Source organism: Conger conger, chromosome 3 (genome assembly GCF_963514075.1).
Source record: "Conger conger chromosome 3, fConCon1.1, whole genome shotgun sequence".
Classification (NCBI taxonomy): domain Eukaryota; kingdom Metazoa; phylum Chordata; class Actinopteri; order Anguilliformes; family Congridae; genus Conger; species Conger conger.
This window is the reverse complement of record NC_083762.1, coordinates 41,523,258-41,538,330: the sequence shown is the minus strand read 5'-3', so window position 1 is coordinate 41,538,330 and position 15,073 is coordinate 41,523,258. Positions and strand designations below refer to the sequence as shown.

General features: G+C 37.2%; 1 protein-coding gene across 9 annotated transcripts in view; it reads left to right on the top strand.

Moving 5' to 3' along the window:
- The window catches only part of LOC133123816 (titin-like), a 195,261-nt gene that overhangs the window by 60,450 nt on the left and 119,738 nt on the right, over positions 1-15,073 (top strand). For 5 of the 9 annotated variants that reach the window (XM_061234420.1, XM_061234419.1, XM_061234413.1 and 2 more), the window contains 26 exons: positions 16-297; positions 385-663; positions 754-1,041; positions 1,292-1,570; positions 1,683-1,961; positions 2,058-2,336; positions 2,660-2,947; positions 3,057-3,344; positions 3,560-3,850; positions 4,772-5,059; positions 6,724-6,840; positions 7,034-7,319; positions 7,400-7,583; positions 7,707-7,790; positions 10,481-10,748; positions 10,844-10,876; positions 11,284-11,493; positions 11,609-11,686; positions 11,886-11,942; positions 12,071-12,121; positions 13,052-13,123; positions 13,450-13,524; positions 13,705-13,779; positions 14,124-14,204; positions 14,493-14,630; positions 14,783-14,875. In XM_061234420.1, coding sequence (XP_061090404.1) covers positions 16-297; positions 385-663; positions 754-1,041; positions 1,292-1,570; positions 1,683-1,961; positions 2,058-2,336; positions 2,660-2,947; positions 3,057-3,344; positions 3,560-3,850; positions 4,772-5,059; positions 6,724-6,840; positions 7,034-7,319; positions 7,400-7,583; positions 7,707-7,790; positions 10,481-10,748; positions 10,844-10,876; positions 11,284-11,493; positions 11,609-11,686; positions 11,886-11,942; positions 12,071-12,121; positions 13,052-13,123; positions 13,450-13,524; positions 13,705-13,779; positions 14,124-14,204; positions 14,493-14,630; positions 14,783-14,875 — 4,743 coding nt within the window. The remainder of the gene's footprint in view (positions 1-15; positions 298-384; positions 664-753; positions 1,042-1,291; positions 1,571-1,682; positions 1,962-2,057; positions 2,337-2,659; positions 2,948-3,056; positions 3,345-3,559; positions 3,851-4,771; positions 5,060-6,723; positions 6,841-7,033; positions 7,320-7,399; positions 7,584-7,706; positions 7,791-10,480; positions 10,749-10,843; positions 10,877-11,283; positions 11,494-11,608; positions 11,687-11,885; positions 11,943-12,070; positions 12,122-13,051; positions 13,124-13,449; positions 13,525-13,704; positions 13,780-14,123; positions 14,205-14,492; positions 14,631-14,782; positions 14,876-15,073) is intronic. The other 4 variants (XM_061234418.1, XM_061234412.1, XM_061234416.1 and 1 more) reach the window with 3 other exon arrangements.

Sequence of the window (15,073 nt, the reverse complement as noted above, 5' to 3'; positions counted from 1 at the left end):
TTTTATACTGTGCAGAGCCACCCGCCTTTGTGCAGAGACTGTCCAATTTGACAGCGATTTCTGGTGAAGAAGTAACTTTGACTGCCACTGTCAAAGGCTCCCAACCAATTTCTGTTTCTTGGGTGCAAGACAAAGATCATATCCTCAGAGATGGTGATAACCGAAAGATTGCCTTTGAGAACAACCAGGTCACTTTGAGAATCTTTAAAGCTGATGCAACATCCCCTGGCAAATACACCTGCCAACTTAAAAATGATGCTGGAGTGGTGGAGTCCATTGCTAATTTAACTGTCCTAGGTTAGTAATTGATCTCAAATGTCGTTCATTATTATTCATACTTTTCTTTGTTTTCTTAAAATTAATATTTCTTTCCCTACTTTTCAGAGCCTGCTTCGATTGTGGATAGACCAGAGTCTTTCAGTGTCACTGCAGGTGATACTGCTGCATTTGAATGCACAGTAGCTGGTACACCAGAGCTGACCCCAAAATGGTTCAAAAATGGTGTTGCGCTATCTTCTGGCCGAAAGTACAATATCACTTTCTCTAAAATGATTTCCAGCCTCAAGGTCCTGTCAGCAGAGAAAGGTGACACTGGAGAGTACACTTTTGAAATTATGAATGAGGTTGGCAAAGACACCTGCAAAATGAACCTCACTGTACAAGGTTTGTGGTCATTCCTTGTTCTGTTATATAAAGATTGTTTCTGTTTTCTTCTTTTCCATTTATACTTACTTTTACTCTTTATTTCAACAGATAAAATCATACCTCCCACGTTTACACGGAAATTGAAGGATACTCAAGCAATTGTGGGTAAACCTGTTGAGATGGATTGCAAAGTTTCAGGTTCCGCTCCTTTCACTATCTCTTGGTATCATGATGGACAAGAGATCAGAAGTGGACCAAACCATGAAATTTCATTTACTGACAACACCTGCACCTTGAAAGTACCCACTTTAAAGCTTACAGACTCTGGCATGTACAAATGCAAAGCTGTGAATGAAGCTGGAGGCAATGAGACCAGTGCTTCTTTGATGGCGAAAGGTCAGTTAAAATTCAGATTTCCAATTAAGACTTCATAATAATAGCTTCCGTCTACATTTATGTATTTCCATGAATGAGATCTTCCCTGGGAAACTGTAGGTTTCAAGTATGTAGTCTTGTTTACTGCTGTATATTAAATAATTTGATATTTGAAAGTTCAATGTTCAGATTACAAACTTAATTCCCTCACTGCACTGTCTTGAATGTAGACACATTCTATTTTGCTGAAACAATTTTTTTCTCAATACAGAACCCCCATCTTTCATCACACAACCGCAACCTGTGGAAGCTCTACCTGGTACAAATGTTGTTTTTTCTGCAACGGTGAAGGGAAGTGCACCTCTGAAGCTGAAATGGTTCAGAGGCAGTACAGAAATGATCTCTGGACGGGGCTGTGAAATTTCTTTACGGGGTAGTACTGCATCTCTGGAACTGTACAATATTGACAAATCTCATGCTGGAGAGTATACCTGCCAGATCATTAATGATGTTGGAAAGGAAAATTGCCCTGTCAACCTGTTTGTGAAAGGTTGGTGGACATGATAAATAACTACATATTTTTTTAAGCTAGTCTTGTTTTTGCCTTGATTCCATTACTTGACCCTGTTTTCAAATATATTTTTGCATTTTTTTCTTTTTAGAACCAGCACACTTTGTGAAGAAACTGAGAGACTATGCTGTTGAAAAAGGAAAATTATTGTTGCTTGAATGCACATATTCTGGAAGTCCAGAAATAATGGTGAAGTGGCTCAAGGATGGCCATGAGCTCTTTTCTTCTTATAAATACAATATCACAACCACAGAGAATTCCTGCATATTGGAGTGTCTTAACAGTGACAAAGATGATTGCGGGAAATACTCTTGTGAGGTTTCCAATGCAGCTGGAAGTGATACCTGTCATGCTCAAGTGACCATTTTAGGTTTGTTTTCAATAAATTCAGTTTCTGTATGCATTAGTGCAGTGAAGTGAGATCCTTACATTGATATACATTTCATTGCTTTTTATCCCATTTCAGAACCACCATACTTTATTGAAAACTTGGAACAAATGGAAGTTACAGCAGGGGATGCACTTTGCCTGAAATGTCAAATTGAAGGCACTCCAGAAATAAAAGTGTCTTGGTTTAAGGCAGATGGCAAACTACGCTCCAGTGGTACATGCAAAATGGAGTTCATGAGAGGCATAGCCTGTTTAAAATTAAGCAAAGTTATCAAAACTGATGCTGGTGAATACACATGTAAAGCTGAGAACAGCGTTGGATCAGCCTCCACGAGCTGTCGTATAATGGTGCAAGGTAATTTTCTGTTTTCATTAAAGTGCTTTTAAATGAAAGACTCAGCAGGGGAGGTTTGCTGCATATTACAACAGTGCCCTGATCGCCTTGGAGTCTCAGTCCTGGTTGGAGAAGGTGTCTTGCTCTCCGGATCATTACATCTATTCATACTGCCGGGGAACGTGGTCGTATGTATGCGGTGTATCCTAGATAACATGGGTAATTGGTATAGATAGGGTACAATAGGCAATCAAATTGGGAGGAAAAATGGAAAAATCTGAAATAAATTTAAATAAATGGATAAATGGATCCAATGTATCATGCTTTCAAATATTCTGTTTCAGATGCCAAAACAGCACCATCCTTTACAAAGAAGATAACAAGTCTCCAGAAAACCATAGGACAACCTGTTATATTTGAGTGCCATGTTGTAGGGTCCTCACCTGTGGAAGTTTCTTGGCTTAAAGATGGTGAATCTTTGAAATATAATGATGAATATTCAATGTCTTTTGATGACAACACTGCTGTTCTAAAAATTGCCGGAGCTGGAACGAGACACTCTGGGGAACATACTTGTGTAGCTACCAACAGTGTTGGGACGGCTTCTTGTCGAGCCAAGCTCACACTTCAAGGTTAGTGAAGTTTTCACCGCTATTACAAATCAACATGCTCAAATATCTGTTTTCTGTGTGTTTATTCCTCAAAACATATGTTCAAAAATATTCCCATTTTAACTTTTAGAGCCAAAATATCCTCCTGTTTTCGATAAAAAGCTGTTGCCCTTGGAGGTTTCAGTGGGTGATAGTGTCGAACTTGAATGCCACATGACTGGAACTGTGCCGATAAAAGTTACATGGTCAAAAGATCACAAGGATATTCGCTCAGCAGGAAATTATAAAATCTCCTGTGTGGATAATAACCCACGTCTGACCATTTTGAAAGCTGATAAAGCAGACTCTGGCCATTATTCTTGCCATGCAAGTAATGAAATTGGGAAGGACTCTTGTACCGCTGAAGTTTCAGTGAAAGGTACTTCATCACTGGTTATGTGGTTGTCTGTGCTTCATTTGCATGTTTTTTGTATTGTATCATTTAATTTTTCCTTATAAAAACTCTGTGGTTTAATATTTTTAAGTTTGTTGTTTTATATTAGTAGATTCATATTTCTTGTGTCCTAAGCTCTTTTGTCTTTCTCTCAGGATTGAAAACGTTCTGTTTAAAATATTTGTTTAACTTATTTCCAGAGCGTAAAACACCACCCACCTTCACCAAAAAACCTTCTGAAACCATTGAAGACTCAGAGGGGAAGTTGGTTAAGCTTGAAGCACGTGTCGCAGGATCCCAGCCCATGAGTGTCAGTTGGTTCAAAGATAACAGTGAAGTCCACAGTTCTGACAATTATGAGACATCCTTCAAGAGTAATCTGGCAGTGCTGGTCATCAAGAAGGCCAACCTCTCTGACTGTGGAAGATACACTTGCAAGGCTTCCAATGAAGCTGGGGCTACCTCCTGCCAGTCATCTGTAGTCATCACAGGTATGGCTGGTTTTTCACACAAGTATTTTTTTTTCTTCCTATGCCCATCCCCCGTTTTGGAGGTCAACTTTATTTTTTAATTACAATTGCCATTTTGATTTAACCCTGTGTTTATAGTCCTTAAATTTGGGTTTCAAAATATACTGTTTACACAACTGACACTCTGTATCAAAACATTGTGAGCTGTACAAACTCATTGGTTGAAAATTGGCGTTTCAACATCAGCGCATTCATAGAGGAGGGGGAAAAAGTGTTGTGTTTTGACGGTGTTTGTTGCTGCAATACCCTACCACCAAACTCATTCCACAATTTCACATGCTATTTATTACTCAAAAGCAGGCTATATCCTTTTTTTATAAGCTTACTGAATAATAATACAATATTTTGAGAATGTGTATAATGTATATAAAACGGGGTCATGTCATTAAAAATTCCTTTTGTTGTAAAACATTTTTTGGCATAAAATATCAAGAGCAGTTTTGCCGAAGCGCAACAGTCTCTGCGTGTGTATTGAAAATGATACGTTTATGTTACGCAGGCAAAAAAATGCTGTGTTGTTTTATGCAAGCCTAATAATGATACATCATTGGTAATGTAATGTTATTATCCAAAATGCTTTTCTGTCATTAATTTCAGTTATTAATATCTTCCTTCAATAAAACCAGTTTGGCTTATTAATGATGGCGTGACTTTTCAATCCTGATTGAAGTCTTGCTTATAATTTTGATGTCTGTATTGATTAAGGAGAGTGGATGATAGCTAGCTGGGAGGCTAGCATCTTTATTAGGGTTTAGTAGTAAGGAAATAATGTCAGGAATCTGGAATTTAGATTGTTTCTGTCATCATTTTGTAGAACAATGGAGATGGGATAACCATGAATGTTTATAGAAAGTGTTAATGATTCTAACGCATCTCTTCCAGAGTGCAAAACACCTCCAGTCTTTGATGATCCTCTCAAACCAGTGACAGTGAACGAAGGCGCTAAGCTGCACCTCTCCTGCCATGTTCGTGGATCTCCACCGCTGAAGGTCCAGTGGATGAAGGACAGGAAGGATATTAAATCCTCTGCTAAGACCAAGATTACCTTTATGGATGGCACTGCTACTTTGGAAATCTCCTCTGTTTCAAAAACAGATGCTGGTGACTATCTTTGTAAAGCTACCAATGACGCCGGAAGTGAATTCTGCAAATCCAGAGTGACTGTAAAAGGTACAGTTCTTCATTATTGCATGTTGCTCTCTTTTCGCCTGGTCAGTATTTATTACCAGGGGAATATCATATTGCAATATAGTGGCACGGTAGTTGGTAGTTGGGTTTGAATCCTAACAGGGGATTTTCTATGTGGAGTCTTCATGTCCTCCTGTGCCTGTGTGGGCTTCCTCTGGGTACTTCGGTTTCCTCCCACAATCCAAAGACGATACTGGTTAGGCTACTGGGGTGGGGAGATTAACAGGGCATTGTTGTAATTAGAGCAAGACTGAGCTCACCTGTTCATTTACAGCAACAGTTGACCATTTCACAAGAGAGGCAAAAAACATTACAAAATCACTATCCGTACAAAATTGAGTTAAGACTTGAATCGTATTCCTGAAGATCAAATTTTCCATTCATCTAAATTTTGAAATTCAAGTAATGGCTACATACGTTCACTTTTGTTAAATAGGCTACTGGGAATAATTAACCCTCCAGAGTCCAACACACTGAATAAATATCTTGAATGTTGGAGTCCCAAAACTTGCATGTTCACAATGGTCACAGGTGCTGGTAATTTGGTCCACAAGTAGCAAGGGATCATTTTTCAGTTTTTTACAGTTTATTAAAGTACAGATTCTCAGCTTTAAAATGATGTCACATGCAATTGGCAAATATATGAAGAAGATATGTTTATTTGAATGTTGGTACACTTGAGAAAACAGCTTTCAAAGATTTGCAAAGTTTCAGACCTCAGGCTGGCAAACCTAATGGCCATGAATAGTAGCTGGGTAACCACTCTCCCACTAGAGTATCTGCCACTGGCTGTCATCTGTGGTAAACAAACTGATAGATTGACTCACAAGATGTGCTACCAAACAAAACATGTCCAAACACTATCTAAGCATAGCTAGATAAATAGCTAGATCTAGATAAATATACAGATAGATTTTGAAGTAGACATAAAAATATCATGATGCACAAGCTTGCAAACACAACATGTCCAAGCATATAAAGTTAATCATATTTTGATGTACTGTTATACATGAGAATATTGTGACGAACAAAATAATGCATTATTTGGACATGTGTCTAGTGAGACACCTAGCTAACTGTTACACAGAAAAGGCTTGGTTTGTGCATGACAAAGACTAACTGCCATACAATAGCTAGGCATAAATAGATACACACACTCAGTGACCACTTTATTAGCTAGTCCTGTACACTAGTTTGTTAAGGTAATATGTAATCTGTAATCAGCCAATCATGCAGCAGCAACTAAATACATAAAAGCATACAGACCTAGTCAAGAGGTTCAGCTGTTTTTCAGACCAAATGTCAGAATGGGGAAGAAAAATGGTCTGCCTGGCTGTAAAACATGGCTTACAGGCTGTAGAACAAATTCATTGTCATAATATAATATTGTCATACATCATTTTTTGAGGAAAAGCAATCCTGCACCTTTCTGTGAATATACTATTTTATGTTGAATTATTTGTCTACATTAAAAAACTTACATGATTGCATGTATTAATTAAGGGGATTTAGTTGAAAGATTTAAGGCAATTGAGCTATTCTTGAAATTAGGAAATTTATGTGAGGAGTTTCAAAATTTGAAATGAGGTATCGAAATGAGAGAATTTACTTGGGGGAAAAAATTTAATTGAAATTGAAATTTCCAGAAAAAGGGAAGGGGGCACCATCAGCCACTGAGGAGGCTTCAGCAATAGCCAAACCTGCTAAGAAATTGGACAACCTGTTCTTTATTGAAGAGCCCAAGACTGTCCACGTGTCAGAGAGTAAGTCGCAAACAGTCGCATGAATTATTGCAAATGACATATACTTTGAAGACACAAATACCAAACATAATATCCATGGTCATTTATAAGTATATATTTGTAAATGTCACTAGTTTTTAAATAAAATTTGTGTTGCTGTTGTTTACAGTGTCTCAATATGTAATTTGTTTTATTTTTGTTGCCTTTATTTCAGAGAGCACTGCAACTTTCATTGCCAAAGTTGGGGGCGATCCCATTCCCAATGTAAAATGGATGAAGGGCAAGTGGAGGCAAATGACTCATGGTGGCCGAGTCACAATTGAACAGAAGGGGCAGGATGCTAAGCTGGAGGTCAGGGAAGTGACCAAAACTGACTCTGGGCAATACAGATGTATTGCATCCAACAAGCATGGAGAAATTGAATGTAACACTGACTTGAATGTCAGTGAAAAGAAAGAAGTTGCAGCACTTGATGGAGACCTTAGAGCAAAACTAAAAAAGTAAGTATACTTCATTTATAGGCCACACTATTATTTGTTCATCCCTCAAGAAATGTATAACCTGAATCTTTTTTGTACAGGACTCCATCAAAACAGAAGAGCCCACAACAAGAACAAGAAATTGACATTGTGGAGTTGCTGAGGAATGTGGATCCAAAAGAGTATGAGAAATATGCACGCATGTACGGGATTACAGACTTCCGTGGGCTTCTTCAAGCTATTGAATTCCTGAAGAAGGAGAAAGCAGACGAAACTGGAAGACCTGTAAGGGAAATTACTGTACCTATTATTTAGTAAACCTAGTACTTTTGTAAAAGTACTATTAAAATGAAATTGAATGAAACTGCCAATATTTTGTTTTCTGAGTGCTTTCCCTTTTTTACACAGGAATTGGAACATGGAAGAAGAGAATCTGATGAGGATTTAGACAAACTTGTATCTGACTTGCAAAAGAGGATGGAACAGACTGAGGTGCTTACTTACAATACATGAATACATACATACATATATACATACATGCATACAGTTGTGTAAACTGTAACTGTAATAAGTGATATATACATTACAAAATACATGCTTATGCAAAAGTACAGGTACCTGGAAAATTTGAATGTCATCCATTACAATAGTACCTAAAGGTCCAGGAAACTGGAATTGTCGTTATATTCCCCAGAAGTTACAAAGTTCATTGTGTCTTTCTTTCAAGTTTTTAACCCAGTTATAACCAATTCATTGTAATAAACCTTATTAGATTATAGTGACCAGTTCAGCAGACCAGAAATCATTGGGCTTGAACTGTATCCTGCACTCATTAATATTCATTTCTGTAGGACAACTCATATGTAAAACACTCCTTCTCACTGGGTTAGTGCAGCTAGTCTCTGTGATTCGCTCAAATTATTAAAAAAGGAAAAAAAGGCTAGAGCAGGTTGATGACCACTACAAAACGGGCACACATTGGATATTTACCTGCTTAGAAACAGTGACATTCGACCTCCAGACAACACAAAAGCAGCATAAGCTAGGCTTTTACACCTGACACACTCTCAACCTCCAGACATTACTGTGAATAAAGAAAGGCTTTATGCAGTAAAGGGTTTTGAACATATGGCTTGTTAAATTGTGTCTGACAGATGTGCTTTTGAGAATTTCTTATTTAAAGTTTTGTGAACATTTGTCGCAGATTCTCATCTAGAAGCAACCTAGCTAGGTGTGAGAACTGGCCCATCAGCCACTGCTGTTAAGAGGTCTGAGTAGTTGGGGGCAGGACAATAGAGGTGTCAACTAGCTGCATAATGAATGCATAAGCTTTAGGTGGGAGGTTTAAGAGTTGTGAGTAATGTGGTTCAATACAAGAAACACAGCTTTTTTTTTACATCCTATTAACAATATGATGTTTGTCCAACATTTTAGCACCAATGTCTGTACCCTTAGCGACCTATAATATACACTCAGTGACCACTTTATTAGGTAGACCTGTACACCAGCTTGTTAATGCAAATATTTAATCAGCCAATCATGTGGCAGCAACTGACTGCATACAAGCATGCTGACATGGTCAGAATAGGGAGGAAATGTGAGCTAAGTGACTTTGATCATGGAATCATTGTTGGTGCCAGACAGGGTGGTTTGAGTATCTTAGAAATTACTGATCTCCTGGAATTTTCACACAGAACAGTCGCTAGAGTTTGCAGAGAATGTTACGAAAAAGAAAAAACATCCAGTGAGCAGCAGTTCTATGGGCCAAAAGCATGTTTTTAATGAGAGAGCTCGAGAAGGGCCAGACTGGAAATCAGGTATTGTTTCTATTGCTGGACGAGTTTTAAAGAAGAGAAGAACTTTATCTTTTAATTGCGCTTTTTATATTTTCATAGCACATAGCTAGCTATCTTCAAACCATACTGCATTTGTCTAGCTTACAGAAGCAAGTCTATTAGCCTATCTCTTCAGTTTAGATAAATAGTCACGTTTTATCGGCATGTTGTTGATGGTCAGGTGCATATGCAAACCCAATACATGTGTGGAGAACCAAATTGAATTTGGCCTTTGAATTTGGTGTGAATGCAACAAGTCAAAAGGGCTGTGACAATAATGATATCATCACCATTAATTTGCATAAACACGTCTGTTCCACCAAGAAAGAAGAGTGTGGCGGACCCACAGGGAAAGCGACTCGGACTCAGCTAGACTTTATAATTTTTTCATATTTGCGCATTGTGACGCATAATGGATTTATCGCTGAGTTGACGAGTATTTAAAGGTTCCAGATGTGCCCTTATATGATTTTTGACTAAAATTGAATCTGACACAGTTTTTTCAGCATTCTGTAAAGTTGAGAACTGTACGATGATACACCTTTTACTGTAATGATACACCCTTTGCACTTACCTACCAATCCATCACGTTCCAGGACAACCAGGAGGTGAAGTTTTTTTAGTGAAGCCACGTTGCTTGTTTGATAGTTGGTTAAAAAAGCAAAAGCACTGCAAATCATACTTGTAAGGGTTATAATAATATTCCACTACCAGTGGTCTTAAGAAATAACACCCATTTCCTGCAGGTCTCTTAATTTTTTGTTCTCCACAAAAGTGGCATGAGCATCATTTACATATTACAAGTAGAAAGAATTTCACTAATTTAGCTAATGGGAAAGCAAGCCAAACTTGGTACAATTTTCAACATTTTCTTTGCAATAATCGTAAAAAAAAATTTCTGAGCCATTTGTGAATGGAAAAAAGTACAACAACAACACATCAGCAAAAAAATTACAGATTTCATTTTCCTGGATCTCTAAGAAAAACGGTTTAGGGCTTGGACTCGGTGGAAACACAAATGCAATTTTCATTAATCTTATGCTTGCAAGTGATAAAAAGGTATTGTTATTATACCTGCATATGACAACCCACCCATTGCATGATATTTACATCTTTATCCTTTACATTGTTACTTGCATTCTCTCTCTGTGTATCTCCTCTAAGATTGCCAACAGATATTTGAAATAATTATTTTCCAAAAGTGATAAAGTAAATAAATGTGAAGAACTAAGCTCAGGAACTATGTTCAATAGAATCTAAATAAATTGATCCTCTTTAAAAAATAATTCAGAGGATGCCATGTTATATATTCTTTTTTGAATAACACAGGTGTGTGCTTCATTGCAGCCTATCACTCTGGTTAAAGACATCACAGATCAAACTATTGTCACAAACAAGGAGGCAGTGTTTGAGTGTGAGATCAAGATCAACTACCCTGAAATCAGTTTGTCCTGGTACAAGGGAACACAGAAGCTTGATACCAATGACAAGTATGATATCAAAATTGTTGGTGATCGTCACCTGCTGAAAATTAAGCGCTGTCAGCCCAGAGACCAGGGAAATTACCGTGTTGTCTGCGGCCCGCACATTTCCAGTGCCAAACTGACAGTCATTGGTAGGTGCCATTCTGTCTGTTTTTTTAACCTAATAGTCATTCTTATCTTGACATAAATATTTTAATGCTATTTTCCTTTTCCTTTTCCAACACAGACACCGAAGCAGAAGAGCATCTGAAGCCTGCTGGTAAGAAATGCAAAACTTATATGTTGTCTTTTCAGTTCTCTGTTGCTTTCCTGAAAAGGTGATTACTTGAAATGAGAGACTTTCATTTCTTAGAGCAAATATGTTCTGTGCTGAGGTAGATGCACACAGAAGCTCTAAAGCAACACCAATACCAAGGACATTTCTTGACTCTGATGTCTGATACTGGTGTCACTGAATGCAATTACACTGAAACAACAACAAATATCAACAACAAAAAACAACAATAAAGTGAAACAACAATCTTGTAAATTAAGTTAATTTTAATTGAGATAGACTTGGGGTGATACAGTTCAACTTACAGGAACAACTTGTAAGCTATTCTACATATTTTTGAAATTCTAAGCTAACTTGGGAAATCACAGATGTCATCCATGTTGTGTTTTTAGACAAACAAATCAATTTCACTAAGCGCATCCAGACCACTGTGGTGAACAAACACCAGTCTGCAACCTTCGGATGCGAGGTGACATCTGACAGCGCATTCATTACCTGGTACAAAGACACATGGGAACTTAAAGATAGCCCAAAGTACAACTTTAGAAGTGAAGGCCACCAACACTTTATGACCATCTGCAATGTTACCTCAGAAGATGAAGGTGTGTTGATGCTAATTATACATGAGCTAATTTCTTCACATTATTTACAAAAAAATAATTTCTAAAAAAGTATGGAAAAACCACAACTCAACCATCTTCACTCATAATCTTTTAGGCATGTATTCAGTGGTTGCTCGATTGGAGTCCAGAGGGGAAGTTAAAAGCTCTGCTAAACTTTGCCTGTCTGACGAAGGTTGGTACCATTATGCGCTAGCCAATTTCATACACTATAGGAAGGACTCGTTATGGTTAATATGTTGTTATACAATAGTGAAAATCCCACGAGTGATTGGATTTGCTATTCATTTTATATTAACATATTAAATTATACATTATACAGAGGAGGGCACATACTCAGATTTTTAAACTACTTTACACTGAACATTCCTTAGATGTCGCTGATTCATCTTTGCAAGTGATTGGTGTGCCATCTACTATTACATCTAGAGGTAAGAATGGCACCAGTTCTGGGTTCTGCTTTGTCTTGACCTAATTCAGTTGAAGCCTGCATTTTTCTAAGATTCTAAACAATTCATCAAATTTGTTTTTCTTACATCAAAATGTATTTGTTTTTAAGATGAGATGTCCTTTGAAAGCATTGTTTATGAGGGGAAGACAGAAATGAAAGGTACAAGTCACTGTCATTGCATAAGTCATTCTAGTCATCATAATACTACTTCCGTTCCTTCTTTTTTATTTTCACCCAATTTGGAATGCAAAATCCTCTGTCAATTCAGGATAGCCACAGACAAACACGTTCTCCTCTGAAACATGTCATTGTCACTTGCTGCTAATTTTCACTCTCACACAGATTTTAAATCAGGAAATGACATTTCATGTGCAGTTATTCCATCCCTCCTAATTATAGCAAATCCCAGTGGCTTGGTTCATTGAATGGAATCATTTCCATTATTCCTGGTAACTATATACTTCACACCACTTAAAGTGGGAGTGTCATAATCTAACTAGCAAATGAATATATTTGAATGTATGAAATGTAACCATATATGCATACAAAGAGGAACCAAGATGCCCTAAATACATATTTATGTTGTATGCATACATCTCATAATGACTTTCAAGATTTTTAAAATTCTTATCAAAAATTATTGCTCTCTGATATGAAGTTGGACCATTCATGAAGAAAGGGTTACACAAGAAATCTCTACAACTCAAGGTTTAATTACATTTTTAACCATCCCGGTTAACATAGCTTCATCCATTCATCTTCTGCCTCATTTTATTAACTCTTAATCCCTGTTTTTCCCATTTTCATAAAGGCATCACCCTCATCTGTGTCATATGTTTCCAGTTGTTTCAACTAATTATGTGTTCTGTGTGTTCATGTAGTTGTTTGTTGTTCAGTCATTGTCTTCTCTGTGCATTTGTTTTATATTTCAGATTCCTCATTGCTTTGCAAGTACTAATTTATTCCTTTTTATTCCCCACAGTCATTGTTTTCGATCACATTTATGGGTTTCCATTTTTTCTTCCTGTTAATCTGCAGACCAACAGTAAAAATGTTTAGTTACTAAGGTAACTGTTATTGTCTTACCAGCTCCCAGGATGCCTGTTGATGAAACTGTCCCGAAAACTACTATAGGAATGAGAGAGGAAATGCCAACTGAAGGTACTGTATTTATTGAGAATAAAAATGCTTGAGGCAATTATGGCTTATGGCTACATATGGCAAATCACTGTTTCATCTTTTTCATGTCTGTGTTTTAAAGTCAAATTCTTCTAGCTTCTTGTCCTACATGTCTTGATTAAAACAGTTTTTCCCATCTATGTTCTCAATACTTTATTGCAACAAAGCTCTAAAGGCTATGGTGCTGTTTTTGTTTGCCTCCGCCATTGTCTGCTTCCATGTATCATCATGGAAGGATGCTTATGAATTAGAGCTCTTTCAAACTTATGCTTCACACTAGTAGTCTAACAAAGGAAATGTATTTCAAGTTCCTGGTGCTTTCAAGAAACCTGAAGAAGAGCTGACTTTCCCAGCTGTGCCTGAAGCAGCAGCACCAACCAAAGGTATTCAGTTGTCCTGAATGATTTCATGCACTAACTGCACTGCATACTTATCTTGACCTATCTTTCCTATATGTATTTATGTTAATGTTTTGAACAGTTTGGACATGCATATTTTAGCAACATACGACAATGTAAACAGAAATAAACATAAACTTATGTGGACTGAATGATTTTTTAAAGTGCCTGAAGAGAGGATGCCTGTGGACAAAAAGATACCAGTAACTGGGTGTAAACAAGACCAGCTGTCACCTGAAGGTAGTTTTAAATCTGATTTATGTCCATCTTATTTTGTATTTTGTTGTTGTCATTTCAATGTCAATGACAGTTCTCGTACTATATTATTTTCTTGAATGATCCCAGTATCTAAATGAATGGGTTCATCCAATGGGTGTACACTTTTATGGGCATATCTTAAAGACAGTTAAGGGTAAACCCCTTGAAACATTTCATTGTTTATTCAAACCAATCTAAGTGTTTTAAAAGTGTGTTGATATCTGTTTTCTTTGTAAACATGCTGTTTTGTCCCTTTTCAGTCCTGTCTCATCTCAATTTGTTTCTCAGCGTAAATGTTTTCTAATGGTTAAAAACATGTCTTAAAGAATATGAAGAGCCTAAGAAGCATGTTCCTCAATCAGCTCCTTTTGCTGTCCCTGCTAAAGATCAGATTACTTCTCAAGAAGGTATATATTATATGTTTGTTTTGATATGCATGTGTTTGTTCATGGCCTTTCAGTGCTTCCTATTGTGTTACTTTGTGTCACAACCATTCCTGATTGGTTATGCCATCCAGTTCTTATCTTTTGATTTATTTTGTGTCTGTCAGATATGTCTCTCTTAATTGTTAGTTTCTTCATCTTGTTGCAGGCAGGAAATAACTTTATAGATAATCTTAGCTCTAAATCCTTCCTTTTGTCCAACTTTTCCAATCATTGCATGAGCTAATCATTATGTATTTCTATTACCTGAAGATGTTCCAGAATCTATAGCTCACGTGGCTCCTGAGCCTAAACCAAGCATAACACCTAAACTTAAAGAGCCATCTACCAGAGTTGAACCTGCAAAACAGCCTGTACCACCAAAGAAAGCTGAAGCACTTCTATCCGAAGGTATTGCTCATCAAATGTTTCGTGTCATGAATGTTGGAGAGTGTTTGTGTTTTGTATATGTTTGTCTGGCTTCTGATAGAGAAATGATGCATTTTATTGTGGTTGCATTCACTTATGTGATCAAAATCTTACCTGAAAAATATTCTTTAAAGTTCCTGAGGAGGAAAGGAAACCAATGCCACCAAAACAAGTTCCCACTATAAAAACAAAGCCAGTGCCTGCCGACATGAAGAAGGCTACTACAGGTAGTGCATCTTGTCTCGTTACAGGGACAGAGCTTAATGACATAATCGTCATGTTTGTTAGTGCCAATTTCTTGCTGTTAGTGCTCATGTCTTTAACTGCTTCACTAAGCAAATTTCTTTCAAATGTGTTCTCTTGTAGTAAATAACAGACAAGTATTGAGTTATTCAACCAAACAAAAATCTTTGCGAAATTGAGAA